At 46.3% G+C, this 27500-nt stretch overlaps 1 protein-coding gene across 4 annotated transcripts in view; it reads right to left on the bottom strand.

Moving 5' to 3' along the window:
- Nucleotides 1–27500, bottom strand: part of vps13c (vacuolar protein sorting 13 homolog C) — a 134789-nt gene that overhangs the window by 34691 nt on the left and 72598 nt on the right. For all 4 annotated transcript variants that reach the window (XM_028585658.1, XM_028585684.1, XM_028585674.1 and 1 more), the window contains 19 exons: nt 25280–25431; nt 24406–24659; nt 24018–24244; nt 22615–22707; nt 21889–22122; nt 21305–21436; nt 20872–20961; nt 19916–20071; nt 18766–19030; nt 18381–18541; nt 17923–18044; nt 14048–14345; nt 13440–13829; nt 12483–12587; nt 12009–12164; nt 9376–9501; nt 9132–9265; nt 8188–8314; nt 6237–6472 (listed from right to left, as the gene is read on the bottom strand). In XM_028585658.1, coding sequence (XP_028441459.1) covers nt 6237–6472; nt 8188–8314; nt 9132–9265; nt 9376–9501; nt 12009–12164; nt 12483–12587; nt 13440–13829; nt 14048–14345; nt 17923–18044; nt 18381–18541; nt 18766–19030; nt 19916–20071; nt 20872–20961; nt 21305–21436; nt 21889–22122; nt 22615–22707; nt 24018–24244; nt 24406–24659; nt 25280–25431 — 3458 coding nt within the window. The remainder of the gene's footprint in view (nt 1–6236; nt 6473–8187; nt 8315–9131; nt 9266–9375; nt 9502–12008; nt 12165–12482; nt 12588–13439; nt 13830–14047; nt 14346–17922; nt 18045–18380; nt 18542–18765; nt 19031–19915; nt 20072–20871; nt 20962–21304; nt 21437–21888; nt 22123–22614; nt 22708–24017; nt 24245–24405; nt 24660–25279; nt 25432–27500) is intronic.

Raw genomic sequence — 27500 nt, 5'->3', positions numbered from 1 at the left:
GGAGAGACTAGGAGCTGAGGAGGAGAGACTAGGAGCTGAGGAGGAGAGACTAGGTCAGGCTGAGGAGGAGAGACTAGGAGCTGAGGAGGAGAGACTGGAGCTGAGGAGGAGAGACTGGAGCTGAGGAGGAGATACTAGGAGCTGAGGAGGAGAGACTAGGAGCTGAGGAGGAGAGACTAGGAGCTGAGGAGGAGAGACTAGGTTTCCTGATGCCAACATGGAGAATAAACATTGTTCATACTTTCTACAGAGTGAGCAGCAGCTTCTTGTGGAAGTATGATGACGTAAAACACATTATTTGAATAAAAAGAAAATAAGACGACTGCTGTAGTGAAACAGAGAGAAAGCAGCAGACGATCACGGACCGACTGAATGTGTAATTGTAGCCTAAATAACTGACCACGGCAGTGAATCAAAACCATCATAATCCTACCATTCAAGGATTAGGCTACTAATCATTTACACAAATTAACAATTGTACTCTTTGCCTTAAAAGTAAGCAGAAGATAATGTTACTCAGGAAATTTACCATGAAGATCCATTTTCTATAACGCTAGAATATGATGCATAAATATCTCTTTCACTCTGTTCCTCCCTCTCTCTCAATGGCTAAAATATTAATTTCCTAAGTCATATTAACTTCCACTGCTCGCTTTTAATGCAAAGTGGACAACTGTTCGTTTTTTCAAATGACAAGTGACTCATTGAATGGTTTCATTTAAGAGCAGTAGTTCATAAATGTATATTTTTAGATATATTATTCAGTCTGTCCGCTATTATCTGCCACGCTTTTTCTCGCGTTTTTTTATTTTTTATAGAGGACGAGTTTCCTTCTCTACATATTATATGCCTTGCTCCCTGGTATATATGGACATAGAAAATAAAGACACTGAAGAAATTGGACGGTAAAATCTAGAAACTATAAAGATAATAAAGTGATAAATTCCATGCACACTATAAACATGAATGGAACAGAGTATATTCATCAGTTATTTCCCCCCAGGCAAAATATAAGGTCAAAAACCATTAAGGTGTCCTCTCCCTGTTGTTACATGAATGTACAGTAGCCTACATCACTACATAGTTACTGGTCCAGTGAACTAAGTCTATAATTTGGGAGGATACAAATAGGATATGTTCTTAAAATTGTAAAATCCTCCAGTTTACTGGACAACACAAATTGTGTGCTAAGAATTCCAAATACAATGCAAATGTGTGCATTGTATTTGGCATTCTTAGCACACAATTTGTGTTGTCCAGTAAACTGGGACTATAATTTGGGAGGATTGTACAATTTTAAGAACATATCCTAACTGTACAATCCTCCCAAATTATAGACTTAGTTCACTGGACCAGTAACTATGTAGTGATGTAGGCTACTGTACATTCATGGAACAACAGGGAGAGGACACCTTAATGGTTTTTGACCTTATATTTTGCCTGGAGGGAAATAACTGATGAATATACTCTGTTCCATTCATGTTTATAGTGTGCATGGAATTTATCACTTTATTATCTTTATAGTTTCTAGATTTTACAGTCCAATTTCTTCAGTGTCTTTATTTTCTATGTCCATATATACCAGGGAGCAAGGCATATAATATGTAGAGAAGGAAACTCGTCCTCTATAAAAAATAAAAAAACGCGAGAAAAAGCGTGGCAGATAATAGCGGACAGACTGAATAATATATCTAAAAATATACATTTATGAACTACTGTTCTTAAATGAAACCATTCAATGAGTCACTTGTCATTTGAAAAAACGAACAGTTGTCCACTTTGCATTAAAAGCGAGCAGTGGAAGTTAATATGACTTAGGAAATTAATATTTTAGCCAATGAGAGAGAGGGAGGAACAGAGTGAAAGAGATATTTATGCATCATATTCTAGCGTTATAGAAAATGGATCTTCATGGTAAATTTCCTGAGTAACATTATCTTCTGCTTACTTTTAAGGCAAAGAGTACAATTGTTAATTTGTGTAAATGATTAGTAGCCTAATCCTTGAATGGTAGGATTATGATGGTTTTGATTCACTGCCGTGGTCAGTTATTTAGGCTACAATTACACATTCAGTCGGTCCGTGATCGTCTGCTGCTTTCTCTCTGTTTCACTACAGCAGTCGTCTTATTTTCTTTTTATTCTAATAATGTGTTTTACGTCATCATACTTCCACAAGAAGCTGCTGCTCACTCTGTAGAAAGTATGAACAATGTTTATTCTCCATGTTGGCATCAGGAAACCTAGTCTCTCCTCCTCAGCTCCTAGTCTCTCCTCCTCAGCTCCTAGTCTCTCCTCCTCAGCTCCTAGTATCTCCTCCTCAGCTCCAGTCTCTCCTCCTCAGCTCCAGACTCTCCTCCTCAGCTCCTAGTCTCCTCCTCAGCCTGACCTAGTCCTCCTCAGCTCCTAGTCTCCTCCTCAGCTCCTAGTCTCCTCCTCAGCTCCTAGTCTCTCCTCCTCAGTCTGGCCTAGTCTCCTCCTCAGTCTGGCCTAGTCTCCTCCTCAGCTCCTAGTCTCTCCTCCTCAGCTCCTAGTCTCCTCCTCAGTCTGACCTAGTCTCTCCTCCTCAGCTCCTAGTCTCTCCTCCTCAGCTCCTAGTCTTTCCTCCTCAGTCTGACCTAGTCGCTCCTCCTCAGCCTGACCTAGTCTCTCCTCCTCAGCTCCTAGTCTCTCCTCCTCAGCTCCTAGTCTCTCCTCCTCAGCTCCTAGTCTCTCCTCCTCATCTCCAGTCACTCCTCCTCAGCTCCTAGTCTCTCCTCCTCAGCTCCTAGTCTCTCCTCCTCAGTCTGGCCTAGTCTCTCCTCCTCAGTCTGGCCTAGTCTCTCCTCCTCAGCTCCTAGTCTCTCCTCCTCATCGCTCCTCCTCAGTCTGACCTAGTCTCTCCTCCTCAGCTCCTAGTCTCTCCTCCTCAGCTCCTAGTCTTTCCTCCTCAGTCTGACCTAGTCGCTCCTCCTCAGCCTGACCTAGTCTCTCCTCCTCAGCTCCTAGTCTCTCCTCCTCAGCTCCTAGTCTCTCCTCCTCAGCTCCTAGTCTCTCCTCCTCAGCTCCTAGTCTCTCCTCCTCATCTCCTAGTCGCTCTTCCTCAGTCTGACCTAGTCTCTCCTCCTCAGCTCCTAGTCTTTCCTCCTCAGTCTGACCTAGTCGCTCCTCCCCAGCCTGACCTAGTCTCTCCTCCTCAGCTCCTAGTCTCTCCTCCTCAGCTCCTAGTCTCTCCTCCTCAGCTCCTAGTCTCTCCTCCTCAGCTCCTAGTCTCTCCTCCTCATCTCCTAGTCGCTCCTCCTCAGTCTGACCTAGTCTCTCCTCCTCAGCCTGACCTAGTCTCTCCTCCTCAGTCTGACCTAGTCTCTCCTCCTCAGTCTGGCCTAGTCTCTCCTCCTCAGTCTGGCCTAGTCTCTCCTCCTCAGTCTGACCTAGTCACTCCTCAGTCTGACCTAGTCTCTCCTCCTCAGCTCCTAGTCTCTCCTCCTCAGCTCCTAGTCTCTCCTCCTCAGCCTGACCTAGTCTCTCCTCCTCAGCCTGACCTAGTCTCTCCTCCTCAGCTCCTAGTCTCTCCTCCTCAGCCTGACCTAGTCTCTCCTCCTCAGCTCCTAGTCTCTCCTCCTCAGCCTGACCTAGTCTCTCCTCCTCAGCTCCTAGTCTCTCCTCCTCAGCCTGACCTAGTTTCTCCTCCTCAGCCTGACCTAGTCTCTCCTCCTCAGCTCCTAGTCTCTCCTCCTCAGCCTGACCTAGTCTCTCCTCCTCAGCCTGACCTAGTCTCTCCTCCTCATTCTGACCTAGTCTCTCCTCCTCAGCTCCTAGTCTCTCCTCCTCAGCTCCTAGTCTCTCCTCCTCAGCCTGACCTAGTTTCTCCTCCTCAGTCTGACCTAGTCTCTCCTCCTCAGTCTGGCCTAGTCTCTCCTCCTCAGTCTGGCCTAGTCTCTCCTCCTCAGTCTGGCCTAGTCTCTCCTCCTCAGTCTGACCTAGTCTCTCCTCAGTCTGACCTAGTCTCTCCTCCTCAGCTCCTAGTCTCTCCTCCTCAGCTCCTAGTCTCTCCTCCTCAGTCTAGTCTCTCCTCCTCCTAGTCTCTCCTCCTAGTCCTAGTCTCTCCTCCTCAGCTCCTAGTCTCCTCCTCAGCCTGACCTAGTCTCTCCTCCTCAGCTCCTAGTCTCTCCTCCTCAGCTCCTAGTCTCTCCTCCTCAGCTCCTAGTCTCTCCTCCTCAGCTCCTAGTCTCTCCTCCTCATCTCCTAGTCTCTCCTCCTCAGTCTGACCTAGTCTCTCCTCCTCAGCTCCTAGTCTTTCCTCCTCAGTCTGACCTAGTCTCTCCTCCTCAGTCTGACCTAGTCTCCTCCTCCTCCAGTCTCTCCTCCTCATCTCCTAGTTTCTCCTCCTCAGTCTGACCTAGTCTCTCCTCCTCAGCCTGACCTAGTCTCTCCTCCTCAGTCTGACCTAGTCTCTCCTCCTCAGTCTGGCCTAGTCTCTCCTCCTCAGTCTGGCCTAGTCTCTCCTCCTCAGTCTGACCTAGTCACTCCTCAGTCTGACCTCTCCTCCTCAGCTCCTAGTCTCTCCTCCTCAGCTCCTAGTCTCTCCTCCTCAGCCTGACCTAGTCTCTCCTCCTCAGCCTGACCTAGTCTCTCCTCCTCAGCTCCTAGTCTCTCCTCCTCAGCCTGACCTAGTCTCTCCTCCTCAGCTCCTAGTCTCTCCTCCTCAGCCTGACCTAGTCTCCTCCTCAGCTCCTAGTCTCTCCTCCTCAGCCTGACCTAGTTTCTCCTCCTCAGCCTGACCTAGTCTCTCCTCCTCAGCTCCTAGTCTCTCCTCCTCAGCCTGACCTAGTCTCTCCTCCTCAGCCTGACCTAGTCTCTCCTCCTCATTCTGACCTAGTCTCTCCTCCTCAGCTCCTAGTCTCTCCTCCTCAGCTCCTAGTCTCTCCTCCTCAGCCTGACCTAGTTTCTCCTCCTCAGTCTGACCCTAGTCTCCTCCTCAGTCTGGCCTAGTCTCTCCTCCCTCAGTCTGGCCTAGTCTCTCCTCCTCAGTCTGGCCTAGTCTCTCCTCCTCAGTCTGACCTAGTCTCTCCTCAGTCTGACCTAGTCTCTCCTCCTCAGCTCCTAGTCTCTCCTCCTCAGCTCCTAGTCTCTCCTCCTCAGCCTGACCTAGTCTCTCCTCGTCAGCTCCTAGTCTCTCCTCCTCAGCTCCTAGTCTCTCCTCCTCAGCCTGACCTAGTCTCTCCTCCTCAGCCTGACCTAGTCTCTCCTCCTCAGCTCCTAGTCTCTCCTCCTCAGCTCCTAGTCTCCTCCTCAGCCTGACCTAGTCTCTCCTCCTCAGCTCCTAGTCTCTCCTCCTCAGCCTGACCTAGTCTCTCCTCCTCAGCTCCTAGTCTCTCCTCCTCAGCCTGACCTAGTCTCTCCTCCTCAGCTCCTAGTCTCTCCTCCTCAGCCTGACCTAGTCTCTCCTCCTCAGCCTGACCTAGTCTCTCCTCCTCAGCTCCTAGTCTCTCCTCTTCAGCCTGACCTAGTCTCTCCTCCTCAGCCTGACCTAGTCTCTCCTCCTCAGTCTGACCTAGTCTCTCCTCATCAGCTCCTAGTCTCTCCTCCTCAGCTCCTAGTCTCTCCTCCTCAGCTCCTAGTCTCTCCTCCTCAGCCTGGCTTGGCCTTTATGAAACGCACCAAGCCAGGATGCACAGATTAGACTAGGTCAAGCCTCGCTTTATCAGTTATCCTGGATTTATATATTTTGCTTTTGTGAAACAGGCCCCAGGCCTCAGGGGTGTGTTTACCTGCTGACATGTTTACCTGTGGGGGTGTGTTTACCTGGGGGGTGTTTACCTGCTGACATGTTTACCTGTGGGGTGTGTTTACCTGGGGGTGTTTACCTGCTGACATGTTTACCTGTGGGGGTGTGTTCACCTGGGGGGTGTTTACCTGCTGACATGTTTACCTGTGGGGGTGTGTTTACCTGGGGGGTGTTTACCTGCTGACATGTTTACCTGGGGGTGCGTTTACCTGCTGACATGTTTACCTGTGGGGGTGTGTTTACCTGTGGGGTGTTTACCTGCTGACATGTTTACCTGTGAGGGTGTGTTTACCTGGGGGGTGTTTACCTGCTGACATGTTTACCTGTGGGGGTGTGTTTACCTGGGGTGTGTTTACCTGCTGACATGTTTACCTGTGGGGGTGTGTTTACCTGTGGGGTGTTTACCTGCTGACATGTTTACCTGTGAGGGTGTGTTTACCTGGGGGGTGTTTACCTGCTGACATGTTTACCTGGGGATGCCGATGTAAGCGATCTCCTGACGGTTGGCGTTGTTGACCAGGGACAGTCCCAGGTGTTGCAGAGACACCTTGACTTCCTGTTGAAACTGTTCCAGCTCCTCGGCCTGCCGAGCCTTTGTCACCACGGCAACGTCCTCCGTGAACAGCAACACCCGCTGGCGTCCGTCCAGGAAGGACACCCAGTGCACCTGGGACAGGCTGTCGTAAGAGAACTGACCCACCTCATCCTGAAAACAAAGACATGGAGACGCGGTCAGGGGACGGACTGAACCATTAGAGTTAAAAACAACAGGGGGCGGACTGAACCATTAGAGTTAAAAACAACAGGGGACAGACTGATCCATTAGAGTTAAAAACAACAGGGGACAGACTGATCCATTAGAGTTAAAAACAACAGGGGACGGACTGATCCATTAGAGTTAAAAACAACAGGGGGCGGACTGAACCATTAGAGTTAAAAACAACAGGGGACAGACTGATCCATTAGAGTTAAAAATAACAGGGGACAGACTGATCCATTAGGGTTAAAAACAACAGGGGACAGACTGATCCATTAGAGTTAAAAACAACAGGGGACAGACTGATCCATTAGAGTTAAAAACAACAGGGGACAGACTGATCCATTAGGGTTAAAAACAACAGGGGACAGACTGATCCATTAGGGTTAAAAACAACAGGGGACAGACTGATCCATTAGAGTTAAAAACAACAGGGGACAGACTGATCCATTAGAGTTAAAAATAACAGGGGACAGACTGATCCATTAGAGTTAAAAACAACAGGGGGCGGACTGAACCATTAGAGTTAAAAACAACAGGGGGCGGACTGAACCATTAGAGTTAAAAACAACAGGGGACAGACTGATCCATTAGAGTTAAAAACAACAGGGGACGGACTGATCCATTAGAGTTAAAAACAACAGGGGACAGACTGATCCATTAGAGTTAAAAACAACAGGGGACGGACTGATCCATTAGAGTTAAAAACAACAGGGGACAGACTGATCCATTAGAGTTAAAAACAACAGGGAACAGACTGATCCATTAGGGTTAAAAACAACAGGGGACAGACTGATCCATTAGAGTTATTAACAATAGGGGACGGACTGATCCATTAGAGTTATAAACAACAGGGGACAGACAGTCAGGGGACGGACTGATCCATTAGAGTTATAAACAACAGGGGACGGACTGATCCATTAGAGTTATAAACAATAGGGGACGGACTGATCCATTAGGGTTATAAACAATAGGGGACTGACTGATCCATTAGGGTTATAAACAATAGTGGACGGACTGATCCATTAGGGTTATAAACAACAGGGGACAGACTGATCCATTAGAGTTATAAACAACAGGGGACGGACTGATCCATTAGAGTTATAAACAACAGGGGACGGACTGATCCATTAGGGTTATAAACAACAGGGGACGGACTGATCCATTAGGGTTATAAACAACAGGGGACAGACTGAACCATTAGAGTTATAAACAACAGGGGACGGACTGATCCATTAGGGTTATAAACAACAGGGGACGGACTGATCCATTAGGGTTATAAACAACAGGGGAGGGACTGATCCATTAGGGTTATAAACAACAGGGGACGGACTGATCCATTAGGGTTATAAACAACAGGGGAGGGACTGATCCATTAGGGTTAGGGTTAAGGGGACATTGTCAGAGGACGATTGGAGGTTCGGCTGTTTCTTAGTAGAATAAGATTTCTTTAGTCCATGAGTTATTTTTTATGATTTTTTTATGCTGAATGATTTATTAAAGAAAGGTGTGAGAGCCTGTTGGTTGAGGACAGCCCTAAATCACAGTGAGAAAGCAGGTACCCAGGAGACAATATACAGTCTCGTAGTCAGGCTGTGTGATGTTTCTCGAGTCATGCATGGCTGGTTTTATTAACCGATGAAGTTAAAGCCGTAGTGTCGGACCTTCAGCAGGTCCAGCTCTCCACAATGGTCCATGCAGCTCCAGCTGAGCATCCGCACGCCGGCCGGGTCGTCCCACGCAAACCGGCGAGCCTCGGCAGGTTTCAGCTGGTGATCCATCGCCGAGCCACTGATAGAGTCAGACAGACAGTCAATCAGACAGACAGTCAGACAGACAGACAGAGAGACAGACAGTCAATCAGACAGACAGTCAGACAGACAGACAGTCAGACAGACAGACAGTCAATCAGACAGACAGACAGAGAGAGAGACAGACAGAGAGAGAGACAGACAGAGAGAGAGGGGGTTAGGTTTCCATTTAACTGTCCAGAAAGGAGGACAGCTAAAACATAATAACTAAACATACAATGTTCTGCCCTGACCCGGCCCAGATCCATCCCGACTCCTCTCAGTCCTTGGAGCCCAACCTGAGGTGCACTCCAAGATGTGTGTCTCTGTGTGTGTGTGTGTGTGTGTGTGTGTGTGTGTGTGTGTGTGTGTGTGTGTGTGTGTGTGTGTGTGTGTGTGTGTGTGTGTGTGTGTGTGTGTGTCATTACATTATTATCAGAATCAGAATCACTTTATTCGCGAAATGCATCAGCAGACACACAGGAATTTGACATGGCAATCAGTAACACAGAGCTTAACAAACAGTATATACTCATAGCTGCATGGACATGCTTAAAAACAATCAATAATTAATAGTCCAAAGATAAAATAATAACTGGCCTACATTACATGTCATTTAGCTGACACTTTTATCCAAAGCAACTTAAAAATTGCTATATACCTCGGAGCAACTAGGGGTTACGTGTTTTGCTCAGGGACACATTGGTTGATGTATCGCAGTGGGAATCGAACCCATGTCTCCCACACCAAAGGCATGTGTCATATCCAGTGCACCATCACCACCCAAGCACCCACATTTTGGTTGTTGTGTCTCTGACCTCTGTCTGTAGCTGATAGTGACCCAGGGCGTGTGGTTGACCAGCAGGGCCGGAGCTGCTCCTTCGTAGTAATCAGTGAAGCTGATGATGGTCGAGAGATCAGAGATGTTAACCTCCACGATGATCCCCCCGCACTGAAAACACACACACACACACACACACACATGAACTACAAACACACACATGAACTACACTCTCAGAATAAACTCAGCTGTGATGTGATTGGTCCGTTAGAGACTCTGACCATGTCGAGGCTCAACAGCGTGCCGTTGTCCTGCCGGTTAAAGAAGAAGGTCTTGGAGGAGGATTCAGATCCGACCACACGCACACACAACTTCCCAGAACTGTTGTCCGGCCAGAGAGGGAGGCACTGCAACACAACAACAACACAATAACAACACAGTGACAACAACAACACACTAACAACACAACAACAACAACTATTTATACCATGGTGTCCATTAAAAAGTGATTATTAAATACGTGATATATTTACTGTAATAAATCCAAAAATGACCCCAATGTGCTATCAGATATTAAGGAAACATGCCAAGTTGAAATATTATCTTTTCTGACAACAATGCTAATGTCAGTATTTCCTCCTTTTGAAATTTCCGTTCCGTGTCTGAATGTCTGTTTGTGTTTTGGTGTGTGTGTGTGTGTGTGTGTGTGTGTGTGTGTGTGTTTGTGTGTTTGTGTTTTGGCCTGTGTGTGTGTGTGTGTGTGTGTGTGTGTGTGTGTGTGTGTTTGTGTTTTGGCCTGTGTGTGTGTGTGTGTGTGTGTTGGCCTGTGTGTGTGTGTGTGTGTGTGTGTTTGTGTTTTGGCCTGTGTGTGTGTGTGTGTGTGTGTTGGCCTGTGTGTGTGTGTGTGTGTGTGTGTGTTTGTGTTTTGGCCTGTGTGTGTGTGTGTGTGTGTGTTGGCCTGTGTGTGTGTGTGTGTTTGTGTTTTGTTTTGGCCTGTGTGTGTGTGTGTGTGTGTGTGTGTGTGTGTGTGTGTGTGTGTGTGTGTGTGTGTGTGTGTGTGTGTGTTGGCCTGTGTGTGTGTGTGTGTGTGTTTGTGTTTTGGCCTGTGTGTGTGTGTGTGTGTTTGTGTGTTGGCCTGTGTGTGTGTGTGTGTTTGTGTGTTGGCCTGTGTGTGTGTGTTTGTGTGTTGGCCTGTGTGTGTGTGTGTGTGTGTGTGTGTGTGTGTGTGTTTGTGTGTTGGCCTGTGTGTTGTTATCATCTGCCCAGTTTGACAGCCAGGCCGGGTTGCCAGATATATGTGTAAACACGTAAACCCAGCGCTGTACAGCTGTAACGGTAGAACAGCCATGAAAGCAGCAAACAAACCAACAGGATCAACGGAGATAGATTCTACCAGACCTATAAAACTGTCATGTTTCTAACAGTTGCGTGACCAGAGACGTAACAAACCCCTGGTAAATATTGGAGATGTATTTGGAAGATGGAGACAGCTTAGAGCCCAAAAGGACGCAGAGTTGGTTAATTTCCTCCTGAACAGGTAAGCATTAGCTTCAGGCTAATTTATCACAGCTACAAGGGACGGGCATTTTATGTCATTTCAACATTTGTGTACTCAATTGAATTATATAGCTAGAGTACCCGAGTTGGTAACTCACAAAAACAATTGAGACACAGCCAGTAAAGGGATCTCGACTGGTCCTGGCTAACGCTGCCATGCTAACCCTGCTAATTGCTAACGTTACCGGGGGAGCAGGCAAGCAGCCCATGGCTGTTTACAAAGTGTAGTTCAGTGGCCGTAGCCGACTATAGTGCGTTATTTTAAGCCACGAGAGGGGGCTGTATGATCATGAAGAGAGGACTGTAAGTTTGCAGTGTGTGTAGCGATTGTTGCCGTAATTCTAAGCCAATGAAGTGTGTTCAGTCGGGTGGAGAGGACGGCAACGTAGTGCTATTTTTAGCGGTTCCTACTGTAATTCTAAGCTGAGGAAGTGCCCGCATGAGCACCGGCTTCTATGACTGTCAATACAGCTAGCATCTAACGTTAGCTACTCCGCTGAGCTGTGGAGTAATGTCTGGCTATGTGAGACTAGCGTCTAGCACCATTGTTGTGGATGATCCTTCAGCGTGCTTTAGGGGAGAGTCTGGCAAAGCGAGACCATGGATGCTGCAGTCTCAGCCTGGCAACCTCCGTAAACTTTGAGTCTGAGGAGGAGGGGGCGGGGGAGAAGACTCTCCCCAGTATTTTGAATTTGTACTGCAGTAATTATTTTAAACACTAGCTGTCAGTATTACATATTGCACCTTTAAAGGGTAACTTCTATTTTCTATCACGCTGGACTCTCTGTCTCCATGTGTGTGTGTGTCTGAGTGTCTGATGGAACAACAATCTGTGAAACTGGTCCAGTATTAACCCAGAACCGAGCTGTAATGTAACCCTACAGAACTAATGTTCAGCAGCAGTTAGAGTCACTAAAAGTTCTGTTGTTGCTGCTGACAGACTCAGATTATTATTCTAAGAGTCTGACAACATTATGGGATGGATCCCTACAGAGATAGACCTTTTAGTTAAAGAGTAAGATCCTTTTAGTTTAACATGAAACAGCCCCGAAATCACCATCACCAAACTGGTAAATGTTGGAACAGTGGAAAGACGAACCAAGACAGCTTTTGATAGTTTTATATTGTTTCTGTCCACTTTGTATGAAGTGTGTTTTATGATAATGAATTGCTGTTTATTTAAATGGAGTCTGGTGGGACTTCTTGCTTCTGTGGGCTTAAACACTGGCTTGGCAACAGTTAAAAACTGATGTAGGTGTTTGCGGTCGGCGTCCCTGCTGGAGTTTTTGTGGACAGATTCAGTGTGACACTGACTGTTCATGGGATGGATGACTGAATGAAGAGGAGTGGCATTTACCTCGGTAGAGGAGATGTAGTGCCACTTGGTGGAGCTCTGGCTGCTGACTTCTCCCACCTCCAGCTCGTACGATGACTTGTTAACCAGAGTGTAGAAAGGACTCATGGTGACGATCCTGGTCAGGTTAAAACTGCTCATCTGGATACTAACGCCCACCTGAACACACAGACACAAAGTCAAACTGTTCATCTGGATACTAACGCCCACCTGAACACACAGACACAAAGTCAAACTGTTCATCTGGATACTAACGCCCACCTGAACACACAGACACAAAGTCAAACTGTTCATCTGGATACTAACACCTGAACACAGTAAATGTCTTGTTCAGATATTCAGTTTGTATCATAAAGGCCAAAGATATCAAAAGTTACGAATGTAAGTACGGTTCTATGAATCCCGATTGACTTAAAGTGCTTACATCACTGACTGTATCCTTCACAGGTTAACCTAACCCTAACCCTGTTTAGTTACCAGGAAGTCCATGTTGTTGGCGGGACATCGAACGCAGCCGTAACTTCCCACGGTGTCCAGAGAGAAACCATCGGACCATGAGCTGGTGGACACACACAGCTGGAGCTGCAACACAAACACACAACACAGTGAAGTGTTCATCATATCCCCAACCGGCCCGTCAGACTCCGCCTAACAAGAGCCTGGGTCTGTACGAGGTTTCTTCCCAAGAGGGAGTTTTTCCTCGCCACTGTCGCACTGCTTGCTCTTGAGGGAATTACTGTAATTGTTGGAATTGTTGGGGCTTTGTAAAATTATAGAGTGTGGTCTAGACCTACTCTATCTGTAAAGTGTCTCGAGATAACCTATGTTATGATTTGATACTATAAATAAAATTGAATTGAATTGAAGAACTGGTCCAATACCAACACTTCTTCTGGGGCTAACTATCTGAAGAACTGGTCCAATAGACCTTTTTCACGGCAGACACGTTGACATGTCATAGTAGGAAAAGCACAGGTATATTCAAACCCATTACTGATGGCTGCATTCCACTTAGGAAAGGCCCTGGTATTGTGCATGCTGACTCACTGAAACAGCTTACTGGGATACTTGATGGAACTGAGCCATCGTTAGCTGTGCTTTTCCTACTATGACAAGTCATGATGTCTGCTGTGAAAAAGGTCCATACCAACACTTCTGCTGGGGCTAACTATCTGCACGGTGTGAATTCACTTTTACCATCAGAAACTGTGCCAGAATTTATTAGTCTTTAGGTAAAAGTAAAAACACATATTTCTAATTTAAATCCTAAAGGTTTGAAAAATTTTTAACATAACAACTGTAGTACAAACTAAAAATTAAGACCAAAACTAAAGACCTGACCAAAAGTTTGGCAAAAAATCTGAAGCGGTCAAGGTCTTATTTTCACCTTGCTCAGGATGACTTAGCCTGAACCGTTCCAGGTATTAGTCTCACCTTGTTCTTGCTGAAGAGGTTCTTCTTCCTGAAGGAGAAGAGGACGATGTCCCGGTAATCAGCGGGGTGTTTGAGGCTTACGTCCTCGGCCCGGTACTGCAGCACGCGGGAGGTCTTGTTGATGATCCAGTACGGGCTGAAGAGCGACAGCAGCAGGTGGCTTGCAGTCTTTGCTACGTGGATACTCAGGTCCAGCGTCATGCTGTTGTCCAAGTCGCAGACCAGACACAAAGACAGGAACTCGGGAATTTCCTGTTGGATACGGAGGTGTCCCTGCCAGTCGCGGCCCTGGTACTTTATCAGGGCCAGCGACACGATCTCGCCGGAGACACGAGCGTTCAGAAGATCCGATGTGCTGCCTTCCTGAAGATCGTACGAGTCCGCTGAGTTCTGCAGAGGAATTAAATTACTTCAATCTTTTTATCATCTGATCCTCCACATGATCCTTAATCTGACTATTGTCTCTGAGTGGTTCTAACTCTGTGTCTGCATGTTTTGTAACACCATGTGTGTCTGAACCTCCATCATGTAGTGGAGGGTGTAGGGCAGATTGACTATATCTCTGTGTGTGTGTTTGTGTGTATCTGTGTGTGTATGTGTGTCTGTACCTCCATCATGTAGCGGACGGCGTAGGGCAGCAGGTTTCTCAGCGTGGCCACAGGGTGCAGGTGGATGATGTAAGCGGGGTCCCAGTCGCCCTCGCCGTGGCTGGCGATGTGTCGCAGCTTGTCAGGGACGGCCAGCGTGCTGACTGTCAGCGGCAGCAGGCCCCCCGTGCTCGCCGGACACTGCAGCAGCGAACGCACGTCCGAGCTGCGGTGCACCTGCTCCTTCCACGCCACGCAGGACGATGAGGTGCCATACTGCCCGTCCAGATGGCCCGCCGGACGCACAAACAGCTGGCATCTGTAGGGAGTGTGTGTGTGTGTGTGGGGGGGGGGAGGAACACTGTTAACATCTGCTGAACAGAAAATGGTGAAAAATGTAGATCAGTGTTTCCCAAAGTCCAAGATGATGTCCTCAAATGTCTTCTTTTGTCCCCATCTCAGAGATATTGAGATTACTGTCCCAGAGGAGAGAAGACACTAGAACATATTCACATTTAACAAGCTGACATCACATTAGTTTTTCAATATTAAATATTGGAGCTTTTCGGTTTTTCTATCGTGAAAAAACAGTTAATCAGCAGTTTCTGATTAAAGGATATTACCTGCAGGGTGAATATCTCACAGAAACAAACATGAAGCCCTGTTTGAAAGCATCATGGCCGGTGCTACCTGTATGTGTCATGGTGTTAACTGTATGTTCCATGGTGTTACCTGTATGTGTCATGGTGTTACCTGTATGTTCCATGGTGTTACCTGTATGTGTCATGGTGTTACCTGTATGTTCCATGGTGTTACCTGTATGTGTCATGGTGTTACTTGTATGTGTCATGGTGTTACCTGTATGTTCCATGGTGTTACCTGTATTTTCCATGGTGTTACCTGTATGTGTCATGGTGTTACCTGTATGTGTCATGGTGTTACCTGTATGTTCCATGGTGTTACCTGTATGTGTCATGGTGTTACCTGTATGTGTCATGGTGTTACCTGTATGTTCCATGGTGTTACCTGTATGTGTCATGGTGTTACCTGTATGTTCCATGGTGTTACCTGTATGTGTCATGGTGTTACTTGTATGTGTCATGGTGTTACCTGTATGTGTCATGGTGTTACCTGTATGTGTCATGGTGTTACCTGTATGTGTCATGGTGTTACCTGTATGTTCCATGGTGTTACCTGTATGTGTCATGGTGTTACCTGTATGTGTCATTGTGTTACCTGTATGTGTCATGGTGTTACCTGTATGTTCCATGGTGTTACCTGTATGTGTCATGGTGTTACCTGTATGTTCCATGGTGTTACCTGTATGTTCCATGGTGTTACCTGTATGTGTCATGGTGTTACCTGTATGTGTCATGGTGTTACCTGTATGTGTCATGGTGTTACCTGTATGTGTCATGGTGTTACCTGTATGTTCCATGGTGTTACCTGTATGTGTCATGGTGTTACCTGTATGTTCCATGGTGTTACCTGTATGTGTCATGGTGTTACCTGTATGTTCCATGGTGTTACCTGTATGTGTCATGGTGTTACCTGTATGTGTCATGGTGTTGCCTGTATGTGTCATGGTGTTACCTGTATGTTCCATGGTGTTACCTGTATGTGTCATGGTGTTACCTGTATGTGTCATGGTGTTGCCTGTATGTGTCATGGTGTTACCTGTATGTTCCATGGTGTTACTTGTATGTGTCATGGTGTTACCTGTATGTGTCATGGTGTTACCTGTATGTTCCATGGTGTTACCTGTATGTTCCATGGTGTTACTTGTATGTGTCATGGTGTTACCTGTATGTGTCATGGTGTTACCTGTATGTGTCATGGTGTTACCTGTATGTTCCATGGTGTTACTTGTATGTGTCATGGTGTTACCTGTATGTGTCATGGTGTTACCTGTATGTTCCAAGGTGTTACCTGTATGTGTCATGGTGTTACCTGTATGTTCCATGGTGTTACCTGTATGTGTCATGGTGTTACCTGTATGTGTCATGGTGTTACCTGTATGTTCCATGGTGTTACCTGTATGTTCCATGGTGTTACCTGTATGTTCCATGGTGTTAACTGTATGTGTCATGGTGATACCTGTATGTGTTATGGCAGGTGTTACCTATAGGGTGTTACCTGTACGTTCCATGGTACTACCTGTATGTGTCATGGTGTTACCTGTATGTTACATGGTGTTACCTGTATGTTACACGGTGTTACCTGTATGTGTCATGGTGTGTCATGGTGTTACCTGTATGTTCCATGGTACTACTTGTATGTGTCATGGAGTTACCTGTATGTGTCATGGTGTTTCCTGTATGTGTCATGGTGTTACCTGTATGTGTCATGGTGTTGCCTGTATGTGTCATGGTGTTACCTGTATGTGTCATGGTGTTACCTGTATGTTCCATGGTGTTACCTGTATGTGTCATGGTGTTACCTGTATGTGTTATGGCAGGTGTTACCTATATGGTGTTACCTGTATGTGTCATGGTGTTACCTGTATGTGTTATGGCAGGTGTTACCTATATGGTGTTACCTGTATGTGTCATGGTGTTACCTGTATGTGTTATGGCAGGTGTTACCTATATGGTGTTACCTGTATGTGTCATGGTGTTACCTGTATGTGTTATGGCAGGTGTTACCTATTAGGGCTGGGCGATATAGCTGAAAACTGTATTGCGATATAAGTGTTTCATATCGGTCGATATCGATAATTATTGATATTTTTTATGACCTATTTAAAATAAGGACCAGGAGAAAAATATATATTAAATTTAAACATTTTTATTTTAAACTTAACCTTCCTCTGATTATAATCCCTTCAGTTATAAAGCAGGAATGTCAACACAACCATGGAAAACACTCAAATAATTAAAATGTAAACATAGGTCTAAAATCACAATGAACACTTAACAATTATCTCTTAACATTAAGGTGCAAACTTAAAGAATGAGTAAGAAATGCTTAATAAAGTGTCATAAAATAGTTCAAAATGTTAAATATAAGAAACCTGAGAAACTATTTTCTGCAGGTTTAGTGCTAGGTTGGTAACCTGGCTTCTGAACAGACATGTCTGCCTCCGTTATTTCTTTGTAGCGTTTAGTAAGGCGCTGATGCAGAGTACCTCTCCATGGTGGTCTGCTGCTTGTAGTGTTTAGTAAGGCGCTGATGCAGAGTACCTCTCCATGGTGGTCTGCTGCTTGTAATGTTTAGTAAGGCGCTGATGCAGAGTACCTCTCCATGGTGGTCTGCTGCTTGTAGTGTTTAGTAAGGCGCTGATGCAGAGTACCTCTCCATGGTGGTCTGCTGCTTGTGCGGTGTAGCAGCTGCAGATGTTGTTGGACGTTGCTGCCAAATACAGCTGTGCTCCAAAGTGTGAGCGCGGCTAAGGTGGTAAAACTAGTTTGTGGTAGTACCAGTGTTGGGGGGGACGACGGTCTGACGACATTGGTCTGTCTACGGTCAGACTTATAAAATCCCCAAAAACTGCCATAGTGACTTTTGTTTTATCAACAATTTCCTCGCTCGCTGCGGCACTCACTTTCCACTTATCACTCCACGCCGGTTCTGTTATTGAAGAACACGAGACAGTGATGTGGCCCAACCAAACTTGATACTGTTACATGATTGGCTGTTAGAGTGTCACTCCCTACGTCGCTAGGTTACCAGAGAGCGAGTGCCTTTGTTCATGCAACCAAACTTGCTTCACAATCTCTGGTTTCTTCTGATGAAGAAAAACAAGTTATCGAACATTTTATCGACCGCATTTTCTATTGATATTGATTACGTGTCTATCGCGAGACATATCGTTATCGTTTTATCGCCCAGCCCTATTACCTATATGGTGTTACCTGTATGTGTCATGGTGTTACCTGTATGTGTCATGGTGTTACCTGTATGTTTCCAAGGCGATGTGAAACTCGGTTTCCGGCTCGGCCTGTCCCACATTCTGCAGACTCCGGGACACGGGACAGTACTTCAGCACGGTGAACGGCACCGAGAAGTGATTCTTGATCTGTTTAAATACATCCTCCGTTAATAAACTCCAGATTGATTATAAAATAATAATAATAATAATAATAATAATAATAATAATAATAATAATAATAATAATAATGTTCAGGGCTAACTTAAAATCCCTTCCATACTGGTTCCAAAAGTTTCTTTCAATATATGAAAGTAAATATGATTTTAGAGGTATTTTTAAGTTTACTTTTCAAAAAGGAAAAATAGTAAATGGTTTCAAATGCTATTTTTGAAGGTTACAATTGTGGTTAATTTCTTATTTTCTTGGGTTGGGGGGTCATACTGCGTTGGGTGGGGTCAGATTGTGTGTGGGGGGGTATCAGACCTGCAGCGGCGAGCGGACGGTGATGACTTTGTTTCCCTCTGCGGCGTCGATCTGCAGCAGGACAGAAACAGCTTCCTGCTGCAGAGGGCTGCGGACGTTGTAGAGAAGACGACCTGGTTTGTCCACGGCCATGTTGGAGATCTCGCTGTAGCCAGAGGGAACTGCAGGTCAAACACACACACACACACACACACACACCAACCAACTTTAATCTTTATTCACACATCTGTTTTACTCAATAATAATGCTTAGGGTTGGGAAGAAGTAAAGGAAGAATAAATGAGTAACAATGGTACAAGAAGGAAGGAAAGAAGAAGAAGAAAGGAAGTAATTAGGGAAGGAAAGAGGCGAGGACGATAAGAAAAGGGAGGAGGGTGGTTCTGACCGATGGTGAGGTTGAACAGGCAACTCTCCTGTCGCTGCAGAGCGGACAGTTTTCCCCGGGACGCCGGTTCGTGTGCCGAGTGCTGCAGGTCCACGCTCTGTCCCGCCAAGAGCTGGAGGAGCGAGTCCTGCGCCGCAGGGGCCACCGGGCGCAGGTTGGTGCCATGCTGCACCGTCAACGGGAGCCCCAGACAGTTCCGGATGGTGAACGGGGCTTTCTCTTTTAGAGACGAGTCAAAGGTGGAGGCTGTTCCCTCGGAGAACGCCTGAACACAACACAGCAAACACACATTACTGTTCAATGGGAGAACACCTGAACACAACACAGCAAACACACATTACTGTTCAATGGGAGAACACCTGAACACAACACAGCAAACACACATTACTGTTCAATGGGAGAATACCTGAACACAACACAGCAAACACACATTACTGTTCAATGGGAGAACACCTGAACACAACACAGCAAACACACATTACTGTTCAATGGGAGAACACCTGAACACAACACAACCAACACACATTACTGTTCAATGGGAGAACGCCTGAACACAACACAGCAAACACACATCAATCATGTCTATAAGTAATCAATAGAGAGGTGAAGTCCAGCCGCTTCCTGTGTCCACCATGGGACTTTATTTCATTACAAATATGTGTCCGTTAGTGAACGGGAGAGACTAATAAAGTTTAGATCCTGTTTTAAGTGAGCCATGAATTACACATCTGATGGTTGTCAGTTTAAAATTTATCAAGTGGAGAAAGTCTTATAGATCTCTTTCATATCCATGTATGACGGTGTTGTAACTGATCAAATCGATATTCAGTCGACTCAAATCAAATAGGGACCTTATGGTGTATTATGGTGAGGTTATAGAAGACATTATGGTGTGTTACAGTACCATGGTGAGGTTATAGAAGACATTATGGTGTGTTAAGGTACCTCGGCGAGGCTTTATAAGACATTATGGTGTGTTACGGTACCTTGGTGAGGTTATAGAAGACATTATGGTGTGTTACGGTACCTTGGTGAGGTTATAGAAGACATTACGGTGTGTTACGGTACCTTGGTGAGGTTATAGAAGACATTACGGTGTGTTACGGTACCTTGGTGAGGTTATAGAAGACATTACGGTGTATTACGGTACCTTGGCGAGGTTGTGCAGGACACTGAGGCTGCACTGGGACACGGTGATGTTCATGGTGTCTTTGGAGCAGATGCTGACGGCCGTGCAAGGTTCAGGCAGAATCACAAAGTCGTCTCCGTGAACGGGACTTCTGTCCATGACCGGGTTGTTCTTCATCTGCACCAACAGAGACAGCAATGAAAGAAAAGTTACTCATCAAGTGTTTCCACTGCTGTTTCTAATCAAACTGATTTTATTTAACCATCAAATACTAATGCAGAATCCAGATTTAAAACTGACATTATCCTTCACAACGTAACTGGGCAGCACAGTGGAGCACTGTCACCTTACAGCAAAATGCCCAGGGTTTGAATCCATTCTAATTTAAGACTAATCCAAGACTCTAATGCCGACCTTACACTCGACAACTTTCGTGGCTCTTCTGCCTCAGACTAATGTTCAATCTGGGAATGAGATCCTGAGAGTCTTGGTAGAGTTGGGCCGCTACCGTCGTCTCAATCGTTTGGTGTAAGGTCATAAAAGTCAGTCTTTTTCCCGTCTGGATGTTCACACAAAATCAAATGTGTTTGATATCATCCTAAATTTGAAGTCTTGGCAGTCAAATCTTCTAGTCTGAGACTAAAAACTCAGAGACATTATGATGTGAGAAGGTGACAGACTTTAGTATTTTCCAAGTCTTTTCACAGTCTGCTAGAGGATGGTAGGCATAAACTGTGTTAGTGTACAGAATGGACAATAATAAACCTGCACAATGGACAGTCTACATCTAAGTAGTCCTGTGATGTATTGTTGATGAGGAGGATTTAATAAATGTACCAGAACATCGAAGCCAAAGTCTGATGTCTGAGTTTGTAGTTCAATCATCTGATCTGCGATGAAAATGCTTTACAGTTCCTGTAATCGACATTCAGAAGAATAAACTTGCGTGGTGTCAGAAACAGAGCTAACAGATTCACCTCGAGCTCCAGGTTCCATCTGCGTTGGCCGGAATCGACCCGTTCGATCAGCGGCTCCCACACCGCATGGATCTCATTAAAGTAGTTCACCTGCAGACACACAACACGTGTCATAAAAAGATCATGTAGAATAAAAAATGAAGGGAACACAAATATGATTTTACATGTAATCCATAAATACATTACATTAAATGTCCAACACAACCTTTCAACAAATTATCTTTTTCTATAAGACTTTTTCATTTTAATGCAGAAGTTTGGTCAAAATTGGACGGAAAAGAATGGCGCGGCTCTTTGAGTTCATGTCTATTTCTGCTGCTGGTGTTTGGTTTTTCTTAAAAGATTTGTAGCAATCCTTCTGTTTTCCCGATCACTTCCTGTGTGTCAGTGGGAGTTCAGGTTTAGGTTTGGGTTGAGTTGGATCAGCTCTCACCTCCAGGGACATGTCGGCTCTGAGCTGCAGCAGAGACGACCAGTTTTTGGCCAATCCTTTGAAGGCGGACTCAGCGAGCAGCAGTGGGATGGTCCGGTGACCCAAACCGGACTCCAGAGTCACCTGGACCACCTGCGGAGCGACAACACCTCAGCAACAGGAAACACATCATGTAAACCTTCAGAATAAAACCTTCTCTAGAGGATCTGACTGTCTCCGGGTAAACCTTCAGAATAAAACCTTCTCTAGAGGATCTGACCATCAGAGAGTCAACTTTCAGAATAAAACCTTCTCTAGAGGATCTGACTGTCTCCGGGTAAACCTTCAGAATAAAACCTTCTCTAGAGGATCTGACCATCAGAGAGTCAACTTTCAGAATAAAACCTTCTCTAGAGGATCTGACTGTCTCCGGGTAAACCTTCAGAATAAAACCTTCTCTAGAGGATCTGACCATCAGAGAGTCAACTTTCAGAATAAAACCTTCTCTAGAGGATCTGACTGTCTCCGGGTAAACCTTCAGAATAAAACCTTCTCTAGAGGATCTGACCATCAGAGTCAACTTTCAGAATAAAACAGAGTCGTACCTTGACCTCGGCGGTGAATCTCTCGCCCTCACTACGCCCGTCCGGCTCTCTGAAGCTCTCGGTGACCTCGGCGGCTGGGTCCACTCCCAGGAACCAATAGTTGCAGCTGTAGATGTTCATGACAGACCAGAGGTCGCGGACGTCCGTTTTCGGCTCCTTACTCTGCTCGTCTCGATGCTTCGCCGTCATAGCGGCCGTTATCGTCATCACGGTGTTGAGGATGAAAGGAGAGATCTGCAGGACAAAGATAGAGATGTTCCTATATATATATATATATATATACATATATATATATATACGAACTAAACTAAACTAAACTAGAGTTGTTCTGATCCGATCTGTTGGATTCTTGTGTTTTATAGATCCGTAAAACTCAGATTAAATTGCTTCTGTTGTTAAAGAAGATTATCTGATACAAAGCGTGTTATCTCTGCCCAATCCGGTTATTATTCTCCTATTCTGTGTTTATCTTTGGTTTTTCTTGTGGAAAGTTTCATTACTTAAAAAAAATGCTAAATAAAGTTTTAGAAAACAAACAAAGATGACGACAACACAGACAGTTTGCCCCAAAGATCCAAACTTCTGGTCTGACGTAGCACTGCAGATGTAGCCTAAATTGTTGTAAACGAGCCAGTTTGGTCTGAACGTGAAACATGGTTCTTATCTACTTGTTTTCTAAGAGTTAACTGTTTAATAGATCCATAAAACTGTGAGGGAAGACGTTACCTTGACGATGACTTCCTCTACCATCACACAGCCGCTCAGTGGTTGGTTGGGGTGGGTTCTGGTCTCCATGGTGACCGAGCAGGGTCTCAACACCTGTTGGACAGAGTCACACTGATGAGCAGGACTACTCGGACTCTGCAGACGAACAATTCTGGAGATTTTCAACTAATTAACACTCTAACAGTCTTTTCTCGATGTCTACATTTCTTCTTCAATTCACATTTTAGGGGTATTTGCGGATGTGTTTAATATCAAAATGTTCAGAACAAACTCAGCTTCCTGAATGTCTGTCCCAGAGCAAAGTGTGAAGAGATATTTTGTTTCTAAAAAACCACGCCCATCCGGGTGAAATACAGAAAGTTTATAGGGAGTCCCATCGAGAGACATGTTGTTGGTTTAGATCTACACGTGAGGTTTGATGATAAAAAGTACAATAACCTAATAGTTTAGTTTATAAAGTATACATGTCTGGGATCTTAGTTAGGGTCCAAACTTACATTGGAGACATGTCCTCTCTGTGCCAGGTTAGTTTAGGGTTATAAACAATATATTAAATCGAAAGTCGAATCCCGAATGACCCCCACAGGCGGTGCTTAAAGCACTGAATGTTACGGTACGGTAACGGCTGTTATGGTACGGGGGAGCTGCAGCAGAAGCCACAGTCCAACGTTTCGAACACCTAGGTTGGGCTGGCGGCAACAGGTCTAATGAAGGGTCACCCACCAGAGACTCAACCTGCACCAGTCAATGCTCACGGCATGTAGCTGCAGTTCATACACGGGCTGTTAGAAAGCCCCTCTCTCAGATGATCGGGCCAGAGGCACATTGGGCAGAGGTCATGGCCATCGTCTGCCTGAAGAGGAACCCCACAGCCCGCACAGAAGTGTGGATCGTCCATTATGACGCAGTAAGCTGAAGGGAGGGGGTGCCAACGACCGCCTATACAGCAGAGGTGTGAGTGGCCAGATGTCAATATGGCGTTTTACCAATGTAAAAGTGGACCAACTATACTGGATCTATAGAACGGTAAGCCGAGGGAAGGGGGCAAAGACGCCGTCTACAACAGCAAAGGTTAGTGTTGGCAAGAAAAGAATATCTAGTCAGCCTGCTGCTATCTAAACTACGGCTGCGAGCTGAGGGCCCTTGAGCTGAGGGCCCTTAAGCTGAGGGAAGAGGGGGCCCGCGCCGTCTAACCCAGCAGAGGATGCACAAACGGGACGCTGTGAAAACGATAATAAGTAGGGAAGCTAAATGATCCCTTCCCTGATGATACCGGAAGATATAGTCTCTCCCGGGTCATGTGACATTGTTGGTATACATACTCAAACTGCACATGCGCGAAGGGAATATGCAGTGCTTTAAGCCCCGCCTCTGGTGGTCAGCAGGGATGAATCAGAACTTACGGTGGTGAAAGCATCGTCCTCCTTGTTCCGGATGAAGCGGCAGGCGAGGACCTTTAACTCCCTCAGGTTGGCTCTCATGTTCTGGCTGCCGTCCGGCTCGTTCTGCAGCGAGACGTCACACTGGAAGGAAGCGGTGAGGGCGGGGGCATCGGCCTTCATCAGGCTCGCCACGAACACAACCTCCGGGTCCAAAACTACCGCCCGCAGACGGGTCCGCACCACAGATGCTGCTCAGAGAAGACCACGTGACAACATGACAGCGAAATGACATGACTTAACGTAAACAACGTTCAGACAACGTTGAGCATTGTACTAGGGCGGTCTGAGGCTACATTTACATGAACTAATCTCAGTTTGTGGGTCAGTGGGTCTGAAACATTGGGCTTACCGGGCTCGGCATCGGCTCGAGGCTCGGCGGTCTGTCTCAGCACCAGTCTGTCGCTTGGTGCCGAGCCGGCGGTGGCGGTGGGACTCTGCGGCAGAGCCTGCAGGAAGAAGTCGGCCACGGCCATCAGGAACTCCACGCTGGCACACAGGTAGAGTTTCTGCAGGACGGCCACCACATCCCGCTCTGCGGCGCTCTGACGGTACGTCACATCGATCATCGCCTCGGGGGATTCCTCGTCTCGCCGACCCACCATCCTGACGCCACGCCCAGAGACATGACACAGCAAAGAAAGGGTGAATTCATACATTTAACAGAAATCAGTCCTTCCAGAAAAGAGTTTTTTTGTGATTGTTGCGGGCAAACATCCTTCATTATGCGGCACGTTTTCTTAAAAAATGCGATGGAATATGCGGGATATTTATGCAATGTTATGCAATGAAATTGCATAACATTTTTTTTTGCAACATTTTTCAACTTTCTGCTAACTTTTTTGACTCTTTGACTTCTTTGCAATGAAAAAGCAGGGATTATGAAATCATGCAAGCCCTGCATATTTTGTGCGGAAATCAGCAATTTATGCGGCAAAAGTGCAGTGTATTTGAAAAAAATGCGACCCCCGCATAAATATGCTGACTTTTTTATACGATCGCATAATTGGGTTTTTCTGGAGGGACTGAGAAATAAACACACACAGGTTTCAGGGTTTCAGTACAGACCACTTTAGTATCAGTTTTCTTTTATAGAAAATAATCTGCTAACATGGTGAAACTGGGGTTTTTGCTCTAAATGTATCCAGAAAATAATTCATATATGAATGTAAAATTATAAATAATGTGTTTAGAGATTTACTGGAAAAGCCAAAACACAATTTTACCGTGAGGTGACCCGCTCCATGCCGGTCCTCAGGTCGTCCAGCGTGCAGCCGCTGAGGACGGTGGTTACTTCTACGCTGCCGTCCGTCAGGATCTTCCCCGAGGTCTTCAGCTGATGGAGCGCCAACTCTCCCAGACGGAGGTTCTGCTGGTGCTGCAGGGAACAGAACCACAATCAGACCCAATGCTGCAGGGAACAGAACCACAATCAGACCCAATGCTGCTGCGAACAGAACCACAATCAGACCCAACGCTGCTGCGAACAGAACCACAATCAGACCCAACGCTGCAGCAAACAGAACCACATTCAGACCCAACGCTGCTGCGAACAGAACCACAATCAGACCCAACGCTGCTGCGAACAGAACCACAATCAGACCCAACGCTGCAGGGAACAGAACCACAATCAGACCCAATGCTGCAGGGAACAGAACCACAATCAGACCCAACGCTGCTGCGAACAGAACCACAATCAGACCCAACGCTGCAGCAAACAGAACCACATTCAGACCCAACGCTGCTGCGAACAGAACCACAATCAGACCCAACGCTGCAGGGAACAGAACCACAATCAGACCCAACGCTGCTGCGAACAGAACCACAATCAGACCCAACGCTGCAGGGAACAGAACCACAATCAGACCCAACGCTGCAGGGAACAGAACCACAATCAGACCCAACGCTGCTGTGAACAGAACCACAATCAGACCCAACGCTGCTGCGAACAGAACCACAATCAGACCCAACGCTGCAGGGAACAGAACCACAATCAGACCCAACGCTGCAGGGAACAGAACCACAATCAGACCCAACGCTGCAGTAAACAGAACCACAATCAGACCCAACGCTGCAGCGAACAGAACCACAATCAGACCCAATGCTGCAGCGAACAGAACCACAATCAGAGCCAACGCTGCAGCGAACAGAACCACAATCAGACCCAATGCTGCAGCGAACAGAACCACAATCAGACCCAACGCTGCAGCGAACAGAACCACAATCAGACACAAGACCCAACAACCGCAGTGCTGATCCCAGTTTGGAGTCTAAATTCCAGTTCAGACCAAAGATTCTGGTCGAGATGAGTGTAAACTTTCACTTTCTTGGTTCTGAAAGCTGCCAGTTTCCACCAATGAGACAGAGTTCATCTGCATAGAAACAACTCTCTGGACTTCCGTTCTAACTTCAGACTTTTTAGGCTGTTTTGTAGCTGGATATCACTTCTAGCGCCTTAAAATATGAATGAGGAGAGTGACAGTGAGATACTTGCTGCAGCTGCATGTCTAGTAGAGATGAAACAGAGAAAACATTTTATTTCTCTGATTCTCTGCTTTATTCTAACACTGCTCTCTATCTCCACCCTCTCTCTAGCTCCACCACATACTGCTCTCTCTCTCCAGTCTCTCTCTAGCTCCACCACATACTGCTCTCTCTCTCCAGTCTCTCTCTAGCTCCACCACATACTGCTCTCTCTCTCCAGTCTCTCTCTAGCTCCACCACATACTGCTCTCTCTCTCCAGTCTCTCTCTAGCTCCACCACATACTGCTCTCTCTCTCCACCCTCTCTCTAGCTCCACCACATACTGCTCTCTCTCTCCAGTCTCTCTCTAGCTCCACCACATACTGCTCTCTCTCTCACCCTCTCTCTAGCTCCACCACATACTGCTCTCTCTCTCCAGTCTCTCTCTAGCTCCACCACATACTGCTCTCTCTCTCTAGCTCCACCAGTCTCTCTCTAGCTCCACCACATACTGCTCTCTCTCTCCAGTCTCTCTCTAGCTCCACCACATACTCTCTCTCTCTCTCCACCCTCTCTCTAGCTCCACCACATACTGCTCTCTCTCTCTCCACCCTCTCTCTAGCTCCACCACATACTGATCTCTCTCTCCACCCTCTCTCTAGCTCCACCACATACTGCTCTCTATCTCCACCCTCTCTCTAGCTCCACCACATACTGCTCTCTCTCCCCCCCCTCTCTCTAGCTCCACCACATACTCTCTCTCTCCAGTCTCTCTCTAGCTCCACCACATACTGCTCTCTCTCTCTCCACCCTCTCTCTAGCTCCACCACATACTGCTCTCTCTCTCCAGTCTCTCTCTAGCTCCACCACATACTGCTCTCTCTCTCCAGTCTCTCTCTAGCTCCACCCATACTGCTCTCTCTCTCTCCCCCTCTCTCTAGCTCCACCACATACTGCTCTCTCTCCAGTCTCTCTCTAGCTCC

Source organism: Perca flavescens, chromosome 1, assembly GCF_004354835.1.
Source record: "Perca flavescens isolate YP-PL-M2 chromosome 1, PFLA_1.0, whole genome shotgun sequence".
Classification (NCBI taxonomy): Eukaryota; Metazoa; Chordata; class Actinopteri; order Perciformes; family Percidae; genus Perca; species Perca flavescens.
This window is presented reverse-complemented; position numbering and strand designations above follow the sequence as displayed.